This window comes from Thyridium curvatum (genome assembly GCF_004353045.1).
Source record: "Thyridium curvatum strain D216 chromosome Unknown NODE_64_length_252902_cov_84.359145, whole genome shotgun sequence".
Taxonomy (NCBI): Eukaryota; Fungi; Ascomycota; class Sordariomycetes; order Thyridiales; family Thyridiaceae; genus Thyridium; species Thyridium curvatum.
Window position 1 is genome coordinate 182284 of NW_022156819.1, and position 19449 is coordinate 201732.

At 55.2% G+C, this 19449-nt stretch overlaps 6 protein-coding genes across 6 annotated transcripts; 5 read left to right on the forward strand and 1 right to left on the reverse strand.

Moving 5' to 3' along the window:
- Window positions 1-150: 150 nt before the first annotated feature.
- E0L32_009148 (uncharacterized protein) lies at window positions 151-1951 on the reverse strand (the record flags this gene model as incomplete). Its single annotated transcript, XM_031144081.1, has 3 exons — window positions 151-1295; window positions 1351-1608; window positions 1660-1951. The coding sequence occupies 3 exons, from the start codon at window positions 1949-1951 to the stop codon at window positions 151-153; spliced, it is 1695 nt and encodes a 564-aa protein (XP_030991386.1).
- A 3807-nt stretch (window positions 1952-5758) lies between these two features.
- E0L32_009149 (uncharacterized protein) lies at window positions 5759-7283 on the forward strand (the record flags this gene model as incomplete). The annotated part of the gene is made up of 4 exons (XM_031144082.1): window positions 5759-5903; window positions 5969-6292; window positions 6346-6358; window positions 6410-7283. The coding sequence occupies 4 exons, from the start codon at window positions 5759-5761 to the stop codon at window positions 7281-7283; spliced, it is 1356 nt and encodes a 451-aa protein (XP_030991387.1).
- Window positions 7284-9036: 1753 nt separating this feature from the next.
- E0L32_009150 (uncharacterized protein) lies at window positions 9037-10502 on the forward strand (the record flags this gene model as incomplete). Its single annotated transcript, XM_031144083.1, has 3 exons — window positions 9037-9292; window positions 9349-9430; window positions 9485-10502. The coding sequence occupies 3 exons, from the start codon at window positions 9037-9039 to the stop codon at window positions 10500-10502; spliced, it is 1356 nt and encodes a 451-aa protein (XP_030991388.1).
- A 640-nt stretch (window positions 10503-11142) lies between these two features.
- Window positions 11143-12903, forward strand: E0L32_009151 (uncharacterized protein; the record flags this gene model as incomplete). The annotated part of the gene is made up of 6 exons (XM_031144084.1): window positions 11143-11251; window positions 11321-11540; window positions 11615-11876; window positions 11945-12263; window positions 12323-12417; window positions 12475-12903. 6 exons carry the CDS (start codon window positions 11143-11145, stop codon window positions 12901-12903), a joined length of 1434 nt encoding a protein of 477 aa, XP_030991389.1.
- A 1685-nt stretch (window positions 12904-14588) lies between these two features.
- E0L32_009152 (uncharacterized protein) lies at window positions 14589-15593 on the forward strand (the record flags this gene model as incomplete). The annotated part of the gene is made up of 1 exon (XM_031144085.1): window positions 14589-15593. The coding sequence occupies one exon, from the start codon at window positions 14589-14591 to the stop codon at window positions 15591-15593; it is 1005 nt and encodes a 334-aa protein (XP_030991390.1).
- Window positions 15594-17712: 2119 nt separating this feature from the next.
- On the forward strand, window positions 17713-19247 carry E0L32_009153 (uncharacterized protein; the record flags this gene model as incomplete). Its single annotated transcript, XM_031144086.1, has 3 exons — window positions 17713-17836; window positions 17957-18151; window positions 18208-19247. 3 exons carry the CDS (start codon window positions 17713-17715, stop codon window positions 19245-19247), a joined length of 1359 nt encoding a protein of 452 aa, XP_030991391.1.
- Window positions 19248-19449: the final 202 nt, after the last annotated feature.

Consider the following 19449-nt stretch of genomic DNA (forward strand, 5'->3'; position numbering starts at 1 on the left):
ATAAATCATCGAGAAATGCAATGCAAGCGTTGATCTTGATATATTGTTCCCTTTTTTTTTTAAATCACTGTTGCGCGTTCTATAACCAGTCCAGGCTCCAGCCTCGCCTCTTAAACTCCAAAATATTGTTACACTTGGGGTTCTCCAGCTTCAACCATATAGCTGACTCTTCCCACTTTGGATTGGCATCTCCCGGGTGCCCTTGGATTCATCTACCCTGAAAAAGTGCTGCACGATACGGTCTTGCGAGCTGTTTGATGGGCCGTCTCTCTCCCTGCTTGAGCTCCTGCCCCTGCCCTGTCGGAAGCGATCTTCGTCCACTCGTGGGATTGGTAGTGAGATATTGTCTCTCGGGCCAGTGACTGGTGAGGCTTCCTGGATTTGTATCCTTGGAGGGTTATATTTCTTTGGTACTTTCATTCGTGGTACCGACGGCAATGCAAGGGAGGGGACTTTCTCCCGGCGAGGTGGTGGAGGGGGAGGCGGCACGCCGAAGTTGAACCCAGACTGTGACACGGGCGGTACCTGTGCTGGAGGTGGAGGGACATTCGTCGATCCGGCCTGGTCGAGCGAATCTAAGTACGCTTGTACGGCGTGGGACTTGGATCTTTCGGCCTTGTGAGCTGGCGGAGGACTGGCTATTGGAGGTTGTGACGAGCCTATGCGGCTACTGGATGTGATGGCTCGCGGCACATATGCTGGATGCGTGGGAAGGGAAGTCCCGTCTCTGGTCTGTCCGAACGTGGGTGCGCTGGCGGCGGTTACCGCTCCAGTCGGGCGCTGGCGCGCTTGGTAGTCTCTGTCTACCTGGTCGTAGTACTCCCCATTATTTGAGAAGTCATGCTGCTGACTAGGCTGGTTGCTTCGGTGGCTGGTGATGCCCTTATACACAGGAGGATCCATTGTCGACTCGTAAACCCCGATCTGGGACTTGTAATCCGACATGGGATAAGGCTCACCGCCGCGGTGCGTGGCCGACGACGACGACCTGTTACTCTTGGGCGGATAGTGGGAACCGTGATCGATATCTTCGTACTTTGAGCTCCTTCGTTGCCGCCGCCAGTGTACGATGAAGAGGGCCACCCCACCGAGGAAGACGAGTGCAGCTCCGACGGCGATTCCGACGACAGCACCGACGGTCATTCCAGTGCCCTTGTCACTTGGTCCGAGAGGAGGCTCGGCCACGGGCGGAGCAGTGATGTTGACGGGATCATTCGAGAATAGACTGCCACTCAGTCCTAAGAGTGTACCGGGGACAGGTTGTTGCTGGCAGCCCGCATGGAGCGCGGTGATGACTGTTTTACTGTTAGTCCGAACCATGTCGTTCATAATAAAGGCGGGAAGTCTCACAGTTGGATAGGTAGGTCTTCTCATTACCCATCTGGAGGCATTGCTCGCAGCTACTGATAGTGTTTCCCCCATAGAGAGCGTGGTCTGCACCACAATACTGGAATTCCGTGCTCCTACTCGGCTCCGAGATGCCTGCCTTGAGAGGAGTCTGTAGTGGGCGGCAAGTAAGGTCCATGTTGCAGGGGGAGGAAGTCCCCTGTGTTGCATTCGGAAACCCGAACAGACAAACGTTGACGGCATATCGTACATTATCTTTTGCTGTCTGTCAATAAAATGAAACGATGGATTGATCACTGGGACTCCTCGTACACAAGAACCAAGCGATATCGTTCACCTCCCCGTCCACACGGGGACTTTTTTGCAGGCAGTCCATGCACTTTCGAAACTTGACGCCGGCATGGGTCGAATAGTACTCGACGTCCTTACAGACTATGTCTGAGGGACGTGTCGTTGAGTTCTTTGGGTCCGGGTCATCTCCATCGTTCTGGTCGAGACAGACCGATGCACAGCTTGACCCTGGAGTGACACGGAGAGCATGGACCGGGGCGAAGAGGAAGAGCAAGAAGATCGTGATCCTCGTGATAAAGCTTGAGGAAGTCATCGTGGGGGATTTCGAAGGAGAAGAGGGGCGAAGAAAGGTCCGGTATGCCCTTGATGGGGGAGAAGGAAGATGTTTGGGAGGAATTCACTTGAATAAAGCATACATTGCAAGCAAATAGCGGAAATCTCGCATCAGATACGGCAACGCCGCCGAAAAGCTGCGATATGAGTACCAGCCTCGAATGCAGAGGTTCAAGAGATATGGGAAGGGCGTGAGCAAGCGTGAAGGTAATGCCCCCCGGGTGGTAGCCTGGGCATCTGTATAATTATACCATCCTTTCGTCTTCCTAGTTCTAGTCAGCCTGACCAGGCTTCTTGTGGTGTCTTGCAGACAGCCGCAGATGAATGCAGCTAGTCAGCCACCTCATGGAGGAGTCTTGCTAGTACTCCGTACAGCTGCTCATTGCGGCAGCCAAATGAAGGGCACAAGATGAGAGGTCAGGGATCCATTTTCGAGGCAGGCAACAATAGAAACGGGACGACCCCTGCACTTGCAGCACCCATCAGAGTCCGAGCCAATAGCACAGTTGTTTACCCACCACCCTCCGCAGCTTGGCGGGAAACAGCCAGAGTCGTGGCCAATGGCGGTCGGGGAGGCAGTCAGACAAAGCGCGCTGATGGTGGGAGAAAGGCTCCTGTCAGAGTCGCGCGGAGATGACCCAGGACAAAGAAGCGCCCTCAGCGGTCTTGCAGACGCCGGCCTAGAATCCGGCCGCACCCCCCTTGCGCGAGCCAATCGGTCAGACCAAAGAAAACCGGGCCTGGACTCTCTGCCGTCTAGGCCTCCTCGACTGGCCGCCACGGCGTTTGGACAGGACGCTTCCCATGGATGATGACGGCGAATCCTCCACGATCCTTAACGACCCGGGAACATTCCCACTTTGCTCCATCGTCGATTCGTCATGTCCAACAGCACACTACACAGTCACTGGAGCATATAGGCTACAGTGGTGGATCACCGCCGGTCCAGCCCAATTCATCAGTTTCAAGCTTTAGCCGCGCTCGGCGGTTATTCAGGCCATGTTCAAAAGATTGGGCCTTGACTAGTGCTGAATGTGATCAAGCGTGCATATGCAACGGGAAGAATTGATCACCATGGAATGGATGCAATGGCCGGTTCCATCCCGGAAGCCATTCCCTTAACTCCGCTCCCATGCTGTCTTCATAAAGCTAGGTTACCGATTTTATTTCGAGACACCTGTTTGAATAACATCGACACCGCTGTCTGATTGATCCTCAGGGGTCGTGCTCAGACCAACAGCAAAGCCAACAGCCAAGCCAAGAGCAAAGCCAGCAACAACGCCAACGTACTCCATACAGTCTCCGGCATCGCAAGATATTTATGCAAACTGGCATGGTTGCGCATTGAACCGAGTGTCTCGTGCAATATTGCACCTTCGAAATGTAAAAATTTCCCAGGACTTATTGTGCCTCGTAGAGGGAGAGTGTGATGTTCCCCGCGAGGAGTCCTCCCGGGCTTGAGTAATCAAATCACCACCTCACCGATCAAGGAAATATGGTCACAAGACGTGAAAATAAACCGCCTGTGGGTAGAAAAGCCCGCGTGTGACGGATGGTTATCTTGGTAGTGTACCTGGAACCCATGCGTTGCTTGTCTCGCCGTAGAAGGCTGCCTACGCCTAGAAGGATCTACCATGTATAAAGACGTTTGGCCCTCGAAACTTTTGTGCAAGGAGGCGCCAAAATGGTTCTGTTAGCAAGGTATTTTGGCCTCAGAACCGCAGCGGTAAGTACCACGCTGCAACTGTGATGTAGTTGTGCCTAAGCTGCTCTATGGCGATGGTACCCCTACGATCCGTCCCGGGCTTGTTGTGACTTGGTCGGTCTGAAACGGCCGCGTTGTTACCGACCGTACGTATCTTGCTCACAAGCCAGCAACATGTCTCTGTAGCCTAATTAACAATTCTGCTTCAGCCTCGCTCTTTTCAGATACACCAAGGTAGTACTGGTGTTGATATCAAGCTTGCCCTGACAGGCTCAATGACGAAATGTCTGGTATGCCGCTCCAGTTATGGAATCACTACGAGATAGTGACTGGTACGTACAGGACTCTCTCCTAGATGTCCACACTTACGTCCAACATGACTGTGTGTGATACTGGTGCAACGACACTTCCAGCTTGTGGCGCTGTGAACACTGCGAATCATCTTCAAGTAGACATGAGGTCAGACGGGACAAAGATCGCGTTATCAATCTGCAGCATGCAGAGGTACTGTCTGGTAGGCAGACTCTAGCGCTTCCAGGGCAAAAGGCTCTTACTGGGCGCCCTGCGGTAGCAACGCCGGGAGACCGCCCTTTTTACCAAGATGCTGTGTAGCTACGGCGTGGTACTTCCCTTTCTTGTTCACTTCGACCGTACGTATCCTAATATGAATCCGGGCAGATCCTCCCGGCAAAACTTTGGTTATTGGCGGAGGGTCTTAGCCAAGTCAATGTCACAGGTCCCCGGACTGGCCATGGTGACGAGTCTTATGAACACCCCCTAAGAGAAGTAAGTTCGAGCCGGTGGTTTTCGAGGGACAGGTTGTATGACCTTCACCGCCTTTAATGTAGCCAAAGATATCCAATCAGTGGTGGTGACCGTAGACGGGATGGGTTCCATGCTGGTTGCAGGCAATTCAATCTGCGCTTCCTCTGTGCCTTTGCACATCGCACATGGGAAACGGACTTGTTCACGTGAGACCATGGCTGGTTGCCTTCGATTAACGCGTGAGCACAACCCATATTTCCATCTTTTACGTTCGCTGAGACGTTGATATGTATCACAGCGCGATGTCATATCCTGTGTTAGCGCAACGACATGATCTATCTCAGGGATCCCGTGATACAGTAGAAGAGCATTGCATGTCATCCGCGTACGCCCAGCTACTGACCTGGTTGGCCCGCAGATCATGCCGGTCTTCCCATGACCGCGGAACTGCGAGGCGCTCGCCCTCCGCAAATCGTGCGAGGTTTGACCTACCAGCCACCTACCCAAGGTGGCAAGCCGCTTGATGAGCGGGGGGCCAAGATGCTTCCATCTGTGCAAGGTGTCGTCGTTGGGCTAAGCCACGAGGGAGTTGAGTCCCTTTCTGCAAGGTGCTGTTGGTCCACGAGGCGAGGGGCCAACACCCCGTGGATGCAGGGGACGGCGGCTGCTCGCCTTGTCTGATTGGGCCAGGCGTGCGCTGGGGAGACACTGCAGGATGCAATCTGTACTCCGTCGATGTGCGACTGGTGCCACCCTCGTCAAGTACCGAAGGCTAGTTCTGCACTGTCGCAACACCCGTCCAGAATACTCTTGGTGATGGAAAACCGATTGTTTCTAGGCTTCATAAATCTCTCAGGATTTGAGGGTTTCGTTGTTGGGTCACGACTCTATTCCGTTCGATCCGTTCCGCAAATCTTCACCGGTATAAAATGTTCAATGTAACGCGGCGTCATCCGATTCAGTACAAGGCCACGCCATTTCCCCCCACACAGCTCCCGGAGCTCTTCTTTCTTCAACCCACTGTTCAACCCATCAAGTTCCACCTTTCCCTCTGCTGCAGACATCATGACACTTAATAGAGGCTCAGTCCCCAAAACTTCGTGCAGACAAGCGTACTGAATCTGGAGCTTGTGCTACTTGGCAATTGCCGGGATTGATGCTGGGCGTCTTGCCATTGCGGTGACGCTTTTCCTTGAACTCTCTCGGAGATCGCGCATGTGCGGAGACCCCGCAACCCCCACTGCCGAGTGACGGCTTCATCCCGGCACGACGGACAACAACCATTGATCGACCGAGAACGATTCAAGAGACCTCAACATGAGAATAGGTTGTCTTCAGTTCGCCCCCAATGTTGGCGATGTCGACAATAATATTCGCCGCGCCGACCAAGTCCTGAGCCGTGCAAAACAGGATGACCTGTACAATCTCGACATGATCGTCCTGCCCGAGCTGGCTTTCTCTGGTAAATTCTTTGAATAGTCGTGTATATGATGGGAGGAGTTGGGCAGCTACTGACCAAGGATTCAGGGTACAATTTCAAGTCCTTGCAGCATATCAGCGACTTCCTGGAGCCGACGACTTCCGGGATCAGTGGTCTGTGGGCGCGAACGGTCGCGCTCAAATATGGTTGCACCGTCGCTGTGGGCTATCCAGAGAAGGTTGACGTTTCCACCGACTGGCCCACCTCTCCGCGGTACTATAATTCTCTCGTGGTCGTCAACGACGACGGAGAAACCGTGGCAAACTATAGAAAGACCTTCCTCTACTACACCGATGAGACGTGGGCTTTGGAAGGCAGCGGCTTCTATGATGAGATTATACCAGGGCTAGGCAGTGTTGCCATGGGGATTTGTGAGTTGCCCATGCCCCTGACCTGAAACTGTCAAACTAACGTGGCCATGTAGGTATGGACATTAAGTGAGTGGGAGCATTGCATCTCTCTCGCTGCATGTACTGACCTGCTCATAGCCCCTATAAGTTCGAGGCACCCTGGCATGCCTTTGAATTTGCGTTCCATATCTTGGAGGTCGAAGCGAGCTTGGTCATCATCTCGATGGCCTGGCTGACCCGGGAGGAAGCTGAAGTCTTCAGTCGATTTGGACAGGACCCGGATATGGAGACCGTTACCTATTGGATCCAGCGCCTTGAACCAGTGATACGAGCCGAAACGGAGGAAGAAATCATCGTTGTGTTTTGCAACAGATGCGGAGTTGAGGACGACGCTGTTTATGCTGGCACCAGCACCGTGATTGGTATTCACCATGGAGAGGTCAAGCTCTATGGCATTCTCGGTCGCGGTGAAGAAGAGCTCTTAGTGGTCGACACCGATCGTCCTCCATTTGCCAAGCTCGTCAAGCTCCCCGAAGATGAAGCTGACAGCGTGGCAAACGACAGAGGCTCAGCACCTGATAATGCGGAACGGGAAGCCCAGGAGGCGACTGATGATGGGGATGACAGCCGAGATCCTTCAGCGCACTCTGAAGATCCCCTGTATAGGGGCAATACCGGTGATGCTGAGCACAGGGCAGATGATAACAATATCATCTCAGATGGACTGATGACGACCATTGAAAAAGAAGACCTCAACATTGCCGCAACCACCAAGTCGGAGCAACAAGTCGTCAATGCAGGAACCGACATCCCTAAGTACCCGTCACCAGTCTGTCCGAGTCCTAGGTCAAGCATTGCGCTACAGAACCCAGTACTTTCTCCGTCAACTCCCGGAGGCTCAAGCTCGCCACAATCACGACGAAGATCTCGTCTCAGCTGGTGTCTTTCCGAGCAGGAAGCTATTGCCTCCGTGCTTCCAGTCATGAGCGACACAAATATGGCAGCGGGATGAGAGCCACAGTACGCGACTCCAACAAGTTCAGTTTGGAGCTGACATTACCACGCTTCTCCATGCAATCATGGCGGGCAATCGGGTTGGTCTGAATTGCAGATGTGGGAAGAAGAGCTCCAAGGTACACTTGCACGATGCAGTGTCACTCAGAGCCAGGGGATTGTAGGGCACTCCGTTGAATGGCAATCGCGAATTTCTGCAAGGAGCAAACCGGAGACGAAAAGTGCATGGATTCGAAGAACAGAATGGGGGGAGTAGGTGGATCAGCACTCGCAGCTGCTCGACCGCGACTGCAGAAGCTCGGCCGAGATATGATGAGGAGTCACTCCGCACCGTCATAGCTTAGGCTGGTCACCTCAGAGGGTTGAATGCTGATGGACGTCGTATTTGTATACCGTGACGTCTTGGTCAGGATGAGAGCCTTTCACTAGTAGCCGCTTCATCATTTTGCACCTATGCAAGGCCTAGCTTGGCGGCCGCTTGAACTGGGAATCACGGGCTGTAGTCTGCCTGAGTAGACGCCGGGACCAGACTGTCGGTATTCTCTGAACCCCTTGGGGACTTGCTCTAGGCGCCACAGACCAAGGATTGGGTGATCTGAAGTCTTGCTCGAACTATGCGTAGGATCATACTGAGTTCATGCCTCGGAAGGATCAACGTATCTACTAGGTACGTCTTCTCACCTGCTCGGGATTTGGCGCCGCATGTAACCCTGATGTGCAGGCAAAAGCGGGTTTGCCTCAGTCCGGATCGTCTATTGGGCGAGCTCGAACTTCAGCCTAGACAAGGAGGAGGTGGTCCTTGGCGGCACGAAGTGCGCCGGCAAAATGCCAAGGCCCAATAAGCAACTGCCATGGTCTGTTTCTCGTTGACCACGAACCAGGGCTCCGTGGGCCTCAGTGCTCTCTAGGCCCGGTTGGCCCCCAATCGCCCCCATGGATGTGACCTGAAGGTGAATGGTTGCGGGGTTGCATGGTGTTAGTGCACAGATATCACACTTCCTCGAGACGCTCACTGGTCAATGCTGTGCTGGAACCTGGTGGCCTGCATATGCGGCCCCGCTGATTCACACTTGGGTGGGCTTCCCGACCAGTAGTAACTGGAGCTGAGCAACGGATCCCTGTCCATCCTGCTTTTCAACCACCAACCGCCTTCTTCACATCGCATGGTGATATGTGCTGGGTGGTGGGAAGACATGGATGGGAGAAGTCCCTCTGCCGGCCAGTCGCAACGGCCCGTGACCGAGGAGACCGGATGGGGGGCGTTGTGGTGTTCACCAGGCCCAACCCCAATCATGCTTTGCTCCTCGCTGAATCCTACAGCCAACATCCTTCAACCCCAGTCACAATGCCACTGATAACAATGTGCGTGAAGTCACAATCATAAAACGTGTGATTGTGGTTTCAATCTCACCTCTTCTTTCTCGTCCGACGTGTGGAATCTGCCGATCGGGTTCGTGTAAGCGCTCGTTGCTTCAATTTTCCCGGCCAAGCGAATCCCGAACATCAGTGCATATATAGCGCGGCATGCTGAGCTTCGGCCTCGGCGCCTTCGAGTCATCCAGACGAAGATCACAAGCCATCGTGTAACGCAACGTTTGCGCCACCCAGACTACGTGAAGGGTGTGATGTGCGACTCGACTGCTTGACGCCTTCCCCGCTTACACCGCTTTAACAACTTTCGAGAATCAAGAGATTGACAGCACCAGTCCTCACTTTACTTCTGAGCGACTTCGCTGCGCGTTGGCGACGAAATGATGAAGATGGCCATGCACGCCTACATTCTCGGCCAGCTGGTCTCCTCGGCTTGGGCAATCCTGGTTGCGCCGGACTCGCCTTGCGCGAAGAACTGCGGCAATGTTCTTCAGACAACGACGGGCGCAGATATGCAATGCAACGAGAACAGCTTCACGAGTACTGCTGCCGGTGTTGTATTCCAGACCTGCACAACCTGCGAGTTGACAAGCACATACTCGAGCCAAGGCCAGACGGACCTGCAATGGATGCTGTGTTAGTTGCGCTCTCGGTCCCCACTTGAACTTCGATGAACTGACCGTTTCTCCCAGATAACCTCCGCTACTCTATATCATGGTGTCTCTTTGGCTTCCCAGATAACAAGGATGTCAACAGCTCTCCATGCATGACGAGGTCAGTGGGACACGCGATATTTAACTCTGAGAAGCCTTCCTAACTTTGGTTCAGTACTGCCTGCGGTCCTCTCCGAGATGCATTCCAGTGGAACAATCTTACAAAGTCCGGGGGAGGATACGACTATTGTCAAGTATGGGATGAAATACAGGTTCCGAAGTGTACAGCTTGTCTGAGAGCTGGCAACGACTTTCTTGCAAACTATATGACGATACTCGACGCGGCATGCATGCAGAAGCCCGAAGTCGGAAGTACCATCTCGGTTGACGGCACTCCATTCTCCACGGTGCCGATGAATATCACGACGCCGACACCAACCTCCCTTTCGCAGTTCAAATATGACAGCGGCCCGCTTTCCTTGGGCGCCAAGGTTGGCATCGCCGTGGGCGGGATCGTCCTCATACTTGCTCTTGCCGGCTGCGGTGTTGTTTGCAATGGGAAGCGTCGGCGCAAGGCTTTTCTTCGACGACTCGAGCAACGCCATGGCGCCCAAGGCTGGCCTCATCCGCAGCAGAATACGGACATGTTTGAGACCCCCGTCTCTCAGAAGCCCCTCCGAGGATGGGAGGAATCTCCTGTGTCCGCCCAGACCGAGTCGACGGAGAAGCCCTACACACGGTACTTCTCACCATACAGTAGCCAGTACAACAGCCCGGTTAGCGCCGTTGAAGCGTCCAGCATGCAGTGGCCTGCTGGCGCATGGCCAAGCACTCAAGAGGAGAAGCTAGCTCAGATTGCACACGAGCAACAGCAGCAGTCCACGCGCTCTCCCACGGAGATACAGATCGGCCTCGCCCTGGGCGGCGATGACCCGAGCATCCGGTCCAAGCCCTCGAACCAGAGCATCCAGTCACAGGGCTACGCACAGGGCTACACACAGGGCTACGAAGCCAGCGACTCCAAGGGCAAGGATAGGGGAGAGGAGTATGAGCTCTATGAGGTGCCTCCTCCGCCTCCACACCCGCCAGTCTTGCAGCATCCTGGCTATGGGCGGTATCACAACGGCCAACAAGCGCGCTATGACTATGGGGGGCTGACCGAGGATGATGCTAGACGGGGACATGCCGTGTGAAATGATTCTCGTTTTTTGTTTTCAGTGTCTTTCTCTCACCCTTACCTGTGGGTGTTCATCTAGCAAGGAGTTTCCCTGGAGTCCTTTTTGGGCGATACCATCATTCGACCGCTGGGTAGTGGACGGATCAATGCAATCCTGCATAATGTGTGTAGATGAGTGGGCTGCCCCTGAACAAGGGCAGGTGTGAATTTGCCGATCGAAGTCGTCAAGCGTACGCTTTCAACTTGGGTTAAGGGTGTCAAGTAAATACTGATATTGATATGTGTTGTGAAACCGCTTTGCAGCTCCATTGTGTTGTGGTGCTTCTGTGTCGCCTTGCTGTGCAGAGCTTGTTTTCTGGGAAGGCATGAGTGTGGCGGCAGAGGTGGCTGACAGAGCTTGAGCCACACACACGCTAGCCCAATACAGGACTAGCCGCGAACATTTCTAGCCCATCCCCACAAGCGAGTCTACCAAAGCAGGTGCAAAAAAAATTTGGGAGTGGAAGCTTTTCAATTGACGGGAAAAAACACCAAGCACAGTTTGAACATCGTTACAGTGTTCGACTGCCACGCGCCGGGTACACCCTCGTCGCTGTTCCCAATCCCCCCGACCTTGCATATTTATTTGCATATTTACCGAGGGAAAAATCATCAAAATGGCAGACAAGACCAAGGCAGAGGAGGACTACTCCATCAAGCCCCAGGCTGTCACTCCAGCTCTGGACGCGAGCAATTGGCCGCTCCTGCTCAAGAACTACGACAAACGTATGTTCTGCCTACATTCTGAACGGCATGTTTGAACTCGCAGTGTCGCTGACTGATTCCTTCTCGCAGTCCTCATCCGCACTGGCCACTTCACCCCGATCCCCCACGGTTGCTCGCCGCTGAAGCGTGACATCAAGTCCTACATCTCGTCCGGCGTGATCAACCTTGACAAGCCTTCCAACCCGTCCAGTCACGAGGTCGTCGCGTGGGTCAAGCGCATGCTCCGCGTTGAGAAGACCGGCCACAGTGGTACTCTTGATCCCAAGGTGACGGGATGCTTGATCGTCTGGTAAGGCATTCGTAATAAAAATTGGGCCTTTGGGGGCCTTGGGGTACGGCAGACCAGGACTGACAGTTCTATAGTGTCGACCGAGCTACGCGTCTCGTCAAGTCCCAGCAGGGTGCTGGTAAGGAGTATGTCTGCGTCATCCGACTCCACGACAAGGTCCCCGGCGGCGAGGCCGAGTTTGCGCGTGCCCTTGAGACTCTCACCGGCGCCCTCTTCCAGAGACCTCCTCTGATCTCTGCCGTCAAGCGTCAACTTCGTATCCGAACCATTCACGAGAGCAAGGTTATTGAGTTCGACAACGAGCGCCACCTCGGTGTTTTCTGGGTCAGCTGCGAGGTGAGTTTTTTGACCACATGCTGGCGCCCAAGTAGTGGAGAAACCCGTCGGCTAACGTGCTGTTCAAGGCCGGTACCTACATTCGAACTCTCTGCGTCCACATGGGTCTTCTGCTGGGTGTTGGAGCTCACATGCAGGAGCTTCGTCGTGTTCGCAGCGGTGCTATGGATGAGACCAAGGACCTGGTCACGCTGCACGATGTATTGGACGCTCAGTGGCTGATGGACAACACCCGCGACGAGTCATACCTCCGAAGGGTGATCCAGCCTCTGGAGACCCTTCTGACCTCCTACAAGAGATTGGTGGTCAAGGACAGCGCTGTCAACGCTGTCTGCTATGGCGCTAAGCTTATGCTTCCCGGTCTGCTGCGCTACGAGGCTGGCATTGGTGCGTTTCTATAGGTCCCTCACATCTTGCTTTGGCGGCATGTCACTAACATTGTTTAGAACTGCACGAGGAGGTTGTCCTGATGACTACCAAGGGCGAGGCCATTGCCATTGGCATTGCACAGATGTCTACTGTTGAGATGTCCTCGTGCGATGTAAGTCACATTCCCGTTGGAGAATTACCTGAAGAATCTCAGCTGACCATTTATTAGCACGGTGTTGTTGCCAAGGTCAAGCGTTGCATCATGGAGCGCGACCTGTACCCGCGTCGCTGGGGTCTCGGCCCTGTCGCCGTCGAGAAGAAGAAGCTGAAGGCTGACGGCAAGCTCGACAAGTTCGGCCGACCCAACGCTGCGACCCCCGCGAAGTGGACCGAGGGTTACACTGACTACTCTCCTGGTGCCGGTGACGAGGCCGCTGCGCCTGCCGCTGCTCCTGCTGCAGTATCATCGCCCGCCAAGCCCGCTGAGGCGTCTGCCGCTGAGCCCATGGAGGAGGACAGCCCGGAGAAGAAGAAGAAGAGCCGAAAGCACGACGGCGAGACGGCGGAGGAGAAGGCCGAGAGGAAGAGGAGGAAGAAGGAGAAGAAGGAGAAGAAGGCCGCCAAGAAGGCCGCGGAGAGCGACGAGGATAGCGATTGAAGGGTGTGTGTGTGAGGTGAGGGGTTTTGATACCACGGCCTGACGTCTTGAAGTGTTGCTCATTTTGATTCGAAACCGGAGTTGGCTTCTGTACTTTTGCAAAAGGACTGGAAAAGGCGTTAGGACAATGCAAACAAGAGCATTTCAACTTGAAGTTCGTGGCATACTGCTTTGTTGTCCGCTCCTGGCAATTTGAAATATTGACACATGCGTTGGCATTTCATTGTTCGACTACGGCCAGTATTGAAATCACGATGTGTCGCTGGTGCGAACAGTGTAAAGATGTCCATTTCTGTGAACTTGGGACGGATCAAGTTCTTTCTCGCGGGCGTTGTGTAACTGTAAAGGTCGTGAGTGAAAGTGTCATACAGAGTCAATGCCAGATCAAGCAGGTCACCTCTGATAGTGCTGACTGTGTTGGAGATGGCACTGAAAGTTATGCTTACACTCTCCGAGACAAAATGTCGGATCTCGAAGCGATATCCTGCAAACCCCGGTCTCCTTCCCCGCGATCTGGACGTACATATTGCAGAGCAAAAGGAAATTACAGGTACTTCACAGTGTGGCATGCATGGGCCGTCGGTATCTAGCTTTGTAAGATAATCTGATGTTCAATGAGGCCAGGGTTGGTGGCTTGGTGCTGATGGGGCGAAGTTCATCCTCTTCTCCGGAGCTATGCGTCTGTCTTACACGGGGATTCGTCCGAAGCTGAAACCAGCCGAATAGTGTATCGTGGAAATGGCACTGAACAGGGTTCTAGGATACTTGGTCTATCTCAAAATAGATTAAAGAAACACACTGGGTGCATGATGTTTCTTTTGAGCTGCAATTGAACACAGCCTGCCTGGGAGTTGTACAGCCGTAGCTCATCGGATCTTACCATGATCGACAAAGATCACCGGCCGCCGTTGTCCGCCAGCCTAACATTGCTCCGTCTTTGCTCTCGGCGACCTGTCGTCGTTGCTATCTCGGCTCTACGTCATGGGGTTTATGGTACCTCTAGCCAGATCGGCCGAGTGGCACTCGTATGCTGCCTTCCTTTCTCTATTCGGGTCGGCTTGGAAAGGAGCGAGATGGCCTTCTCTCGTAGCTCTCGGGTCGCTCCGTCAGTTAACTACTTCTTAATTCGGTAGGTAGGATCACATCTTGCAACGCGGTGTGGGCGGCGGCACGCTACGATCGAGCCAAGGCCGACGTCTACGCCCAATGGAAGCGGAACCTTGACCAAAGTGTACACCCAACGACCATGTACTGAAACTTGATCGAGAGTGTTGACATGCTTGTATATGATAGGATTGGCGGACACGACAGACCCCTGCGCACAACTCTGTCCAAGGCTTGTAACCTCGGGCAGATGACGGGGGGACCGGGATCGAGGATGTCGCTCCGTCGATGACGATCTTGCTTACGGAGAAGACCCTGCCAAGGGCTGTGCTTTGCTGCCAGTCCCCTGTTCATATGCCTTGGTCCACGTCTACCTACTCCATAGAGCTCACTCCGGCTGGAGATCTTTCTCACGGTGACGATTGTTATATAAAATAGCGGCATCCCGGATCCAACTGCACCACTTGGAAACCAAGACTCGAGCTGTCAGCACTCCTGATTCTCTCTCACGGTGAACAGGAACACAGCAGCTTTTCTTAGCTTTATTAGCCCGTTCCAACACAGAGAGCAACATTTTTACGATGCGTTCGCTTGCATCCCTCCTCAATGCCGGCCTGCTTGGCCTGCTGCTGCCCCAGCTCGCTGTCGCAGCACCGGCCGATGACTTCATGGCGGCGCTGAACTCACGCGCGGATAGGGCCCCGTTGCTCCACCGCGACTTCCCGGACCCGTCCATCATCCAGGACACGGCAGGGGACGGGACGTGGTACGCGGTGGCCACGGCGTCGGGCAACAAGCAGGTGCAGGTGGCCAGCGCGCCGAAGCCCGAGGGGCCCTGGACCTACCTCGACCGGGACCTGCTGCCGGACCCGGGCCCGTGGACGACGGGCAAGAACACGTGGGCGCCGGACCTGCGGGTGCTGGGCAAGAACAAGTACGTGCTATACTACTCGGGCAAGACCAAGCGGCACTGCGTCGGCGCGGCCACGGCCACGAGCATCCTGGGCCCTTACACGCCGCAGGCCCAGCCGATCGCCTGCCCGGAGGACAAGGGCGGCGCCATCGACCCGTCGGGCATCAACGACGACCGCAACGGCCGGCGGTACATCACGTACAAGGTGGACGGCAGCGCGATCGGCACGGGCGGCGAGTGCGGCAACGGCGACGAGCCCATCGTGCCGACGCCGCTGATGCTGCAGGAGGTCTCGACGGCCGACGGCTTCACCAAGATCGGCGCGCCGGTGCAGCTGCTGGACCGGATCGCCGAGGACGGCCCGCTGATCGAGGCGCCGCAGATCGTGCGCGTCGCCGACGGCACCTACATCCTCTTCTACAGCAGCCACTGCTTCAACTCGGCCAACTACGACGTGAAATACGCGACGGCGGCGGACATCAGGGGCCCCTACAAGCGCGCGGGCACGCTGCTCAAGACGGGCTCGCTGGGCATGAGCAGCCCCGGCGGCGGGACGAGCATCGTCGGCGGCGGCTACATGGTGCTGCACGCCAACTGCGACGCCGGCGGGAGCGGCCGGTGCATGTACGGCGTCAAGTGGACGTGGAGCAATGGCAAGATCACGGTCAGCTAGGTGGGACTGTGGTGTTTGTGTGGCCACTCATTCGGCTCGTATGAGATGGCTTGGGTGAGTGTTGTCTTGAAAGGTCTAGAGAGAGAAATGTCCTACCTTGGATAAATTGAGAAAGCGGGTGGCTTCGTGTACATATCTTTGTCATTGTTTTGGAATATGCACCATGGTCTTTTGGGGCCCTCGTCTTGCCTGTCTTCGAATGGGGCGTCCCATCTTGCCGGATCTGCTCTTGAGTATCTCGAGTGTCGAGTTTTGGCCCCCGGGTAGATGCACGACAGCTGGCTCGACCCACTCGATGAACGATCGAAAGTCTAGATGCTTTCGATGAGGTTCAATGCAAGTGATGAATGATGGATCCGAAACCCGAGATCCGAGATTCTCAGCTGCAGTCTCGCCCTGTGAGGACGGGAAGGCTAGTGAATGGCGCCCGCTGAGGGGCTTGCTGTAAGCGCCCGCTAGTGCTGGCGTGCTCGCTAGCGAGATCACCACCTGGCCCACTGCGAGCCACTGGGGGCTCTGATCAGCCTTGGAACAGGTTAGCGCAAGGGGACAACCACCTCCCAATCGAACACTTCTCCAACCACATTCGCTCGACTAACTTGCAGTGCTGCCCTCGAAGCGCCTGGCTGCCAGCCATCATGCAAGGAACCGACCCATGCGGCGAATCCTGAACTCTTTTCGTCCCAATGGGGGTGCCCAGACGTGCTCGGAGCTGACCATGATGCCCTTTTCTTCCCCAGCTTTCCGGAATTTCTTTGCGTCTGACAGACTTCTTCCTTCGTAAGCGCCTGCCATGAGCTCACGGCACTGTCGAGTCGTGACATACATGATACGAGTGTCACACTGCGCAAGGTCAGACACTAGATGTCATGGAGCGATGACTGCCCATGACTGGCCGGCCTGAAGCCATATTTCTTGTCCGTTCAGCGTAATGACTCTCCGCCAGATCAAGGCTCTGTCTCCTGCCTGGCCAATCCTGGAAGCCCAGTGAAGCATCTCTCAGTGGGCGCCACAGCCAAACTTCATTCACACCAAATTCATGAGCGAGTTCGTGTCTTGTGTGTGTGTGTGTGTGTCTGGTCTGGTGCCAGTCTGCACGGGACACCGTGACATTGCCTGCTGAAAGCGAGGTTGCTATTGCGCTCGCAGCCGCCGCCCGCATGCACACAGACTCGGTTCGGCACACACCATCACCACCATCAATGGCGGTTGGACACGCTCGGGAGCCCGTGTGACGAGAGCTCTATCAATCCCATACCTCCACATGCAGATCCAATGGCGTCCAAGCAAAATCCCCGAGTGGTCGTTGGCTCATCTCCACATTCCCGTTCTGCTCAGACCCTCCACGGGCCGCGCGCTCTGGCCGGCTTCGACACCCAGGAAGAACACCCTGGTCCCCATGACGGGCTACCTACCTTTCCTACTTGGGCACTGCACCAGCTCAGATGCAGATCTGCAGCCATACAGATGCGAGCGAGCCGGCCCATCTAGCAGGCCAAGTGGCCATGCTCATCTCATCCTCCAAGGCCGTGGGCGGCTGGATATTGAATGGCCGGCAGGGGACGTGCATCTGTTCATCGAAGTGCGGAGAGCTCTGTGAAACATTGATATCTATCGCTCTCCTCTGCCTCCTCTCTCCCACCTTGATCGAGTGTGCTGCATCGTGAGTCCTCGACATTGACTGTCCAATTGATATTCTCTTTCCCTTTTTTCCCCCTCTGTTCCCATCCTTCTCCTTTCCTTAGGTGTTCTGAGCTTTGTTTCATTTTGATACCCTACGTCGTTTAATGCAAACCAAAGCTCTGGTAGCAAGTCCAGTATCTCGACATCAACTCTCGACTGTTTTGAAAACGCTTCGCTTCTTGGCTCCATGACGGTCTTTTAAGAAACCTCTTCCCTCACTCTCGGAAACAACTACGGTACCAGCACAATTTGTTTCAAGGATTCGTTGTTTTGCATTGCAATTATGGCGGCCAGAACATTCCTTTTCTTGACCCTCTTCCTTGCCTATGGCGTAGCCATACAGGTCACACCCAATTCGCCCTGTGCATCTGTTTGCGTGGACCGTTCAGATCTTGATCTTTCCGATCCGAACTCTTCGTCAACAAAAAACTCAGACATGACATGCGAGGATCGGTTGTATCCAAAGTCGACTGCTGGTGTGAAGTGGCAGAATTGTCTCACATGCTTGCAAAACAGCACCTACGCCCAGGGCACGGAGAACGATCAGGGCTGGTTCCTATGTAAGTCGTGAAGTACAAACATGCCCCTTAAATGAATCGAAACTCTAACGAGATCCCCTATAGACAATCTTAGATATAATTTTGATTTTTGTATCTTCGGATTTCCCAATTCCTCAACAGCACGCTCGACACCATGCACCACGTCCACCGCTTGTGGGCAACTTGGAGACGCATTGAAGCATGGGAATCTGGAGCCAAATGCTGCCGGGCAGCTCGACTTTTGTGATGTGGACAGACAAGCAATGACGGGAGAGTTTTATTCGAAATGCTTGGACTGTGTCAGAGCTACTGGCGACGAGATCTATGTGGCCAACGGTAAGCTACGTCAACCTCATGAGCCAGAGGACATCCATCTGATTTGATTTTACCAGCACTCGTTGCCCTTGAAGCCGGCTGTCTTCAGAAGCCCAACCCCGGTGAGATCCTTGGCCTGAGTGGAAGCGTCTTCTCCTCCAGCGTCATCACCATAGTCGACCCGGCGACCATGACCAAGCCGGCCGAGCCAGCTAAGCCACCTGCCTTGGCGACCACTGCCATCGTCGGTATCGCAGTCGGTGCTGTCGTAGTCATCGCCGCTGTCGCCGGCTTCATCTTCATCTGCTACCGCAAGCGGCGTGCCCGCAGACTCAGCGGCAACTCGCCCAAGGGCACCGCCGAGTCACTCTCCTCGTCCGACGGCGGCTGGGCCCCGCAGCACCGGCCCAAGTCGTCCCTCTCCTTTGCCTGCCGCGCACACCTCAGTCCCGTCAGCCCGCGCTTCTTCCCTTCGGAAGACGCTCTCGACGAGGTCGATAGCCACCACCACAATCACCACCCGGAGACGCGGCACATCACGTCCTCCCGCCCGGCCGTGTGGCGGCCCAACACTACTAACACCTACGGCACCGGGACCTCGAGCCTCTCCTCCATGGTTTCTGCTCCCAAGCCCGCTCCTGCAGCCGCAGCCGTCGTGCCCCTGCACCAGCTCACTACCTCGCTGCCCGCCATGCCCGCCGCGGCGCACTCTTCCTCGCCCGTGATCGGCGCCGCCCGCGGGAGCCCCATGTCCCCGGAGTCGCTGTTCGCCACGCCCACGTCCGCCACGCAGCTCCTCCCGCCGCCGCAGGGTAACGTCATTGCGCCGTACAACCCCGCCGAGTACCGCCGCGGCGGCGGCGGTAGCCCAAAGGTCGGCAGCGCCGCGTTGCCCGTCACGCGGAAGGCGCCGACGGGGTGGACTGGCAGCAGTCCCGTGCCGCCGCCACCGCCTCCCAAGGCGACGGCATGGGGCACGGCGACTCCTGTCAGCGGCGGTGGCGGTACAGGAGGAGTAGGGCAAATCAAGAAGAAGAGTAGGGAGTCTGGGAGCCCTATAGAGAGTAGGCAGATCCAGATTGCGTTTGCTGGGCCTCCCGCCGCAACGAGGAGGTGATTCTTTTTCTTAGTCTGTTGCAGCTTCCAGGCCTTTTTGCCTTTTTTTTTCCTTATGTATATATTTTTCTGTCAAGTTTTCAGTCTTTATCTGGGACAGCGAGGATGGAAAGTCCGGTATCGAGGTTTCAACGGCGTTCAAAAGGAGTTAATTAGTCCCCAAGCTGCGTTGTCCAACCGCTCACTGGGTTTAATGTCGAGAG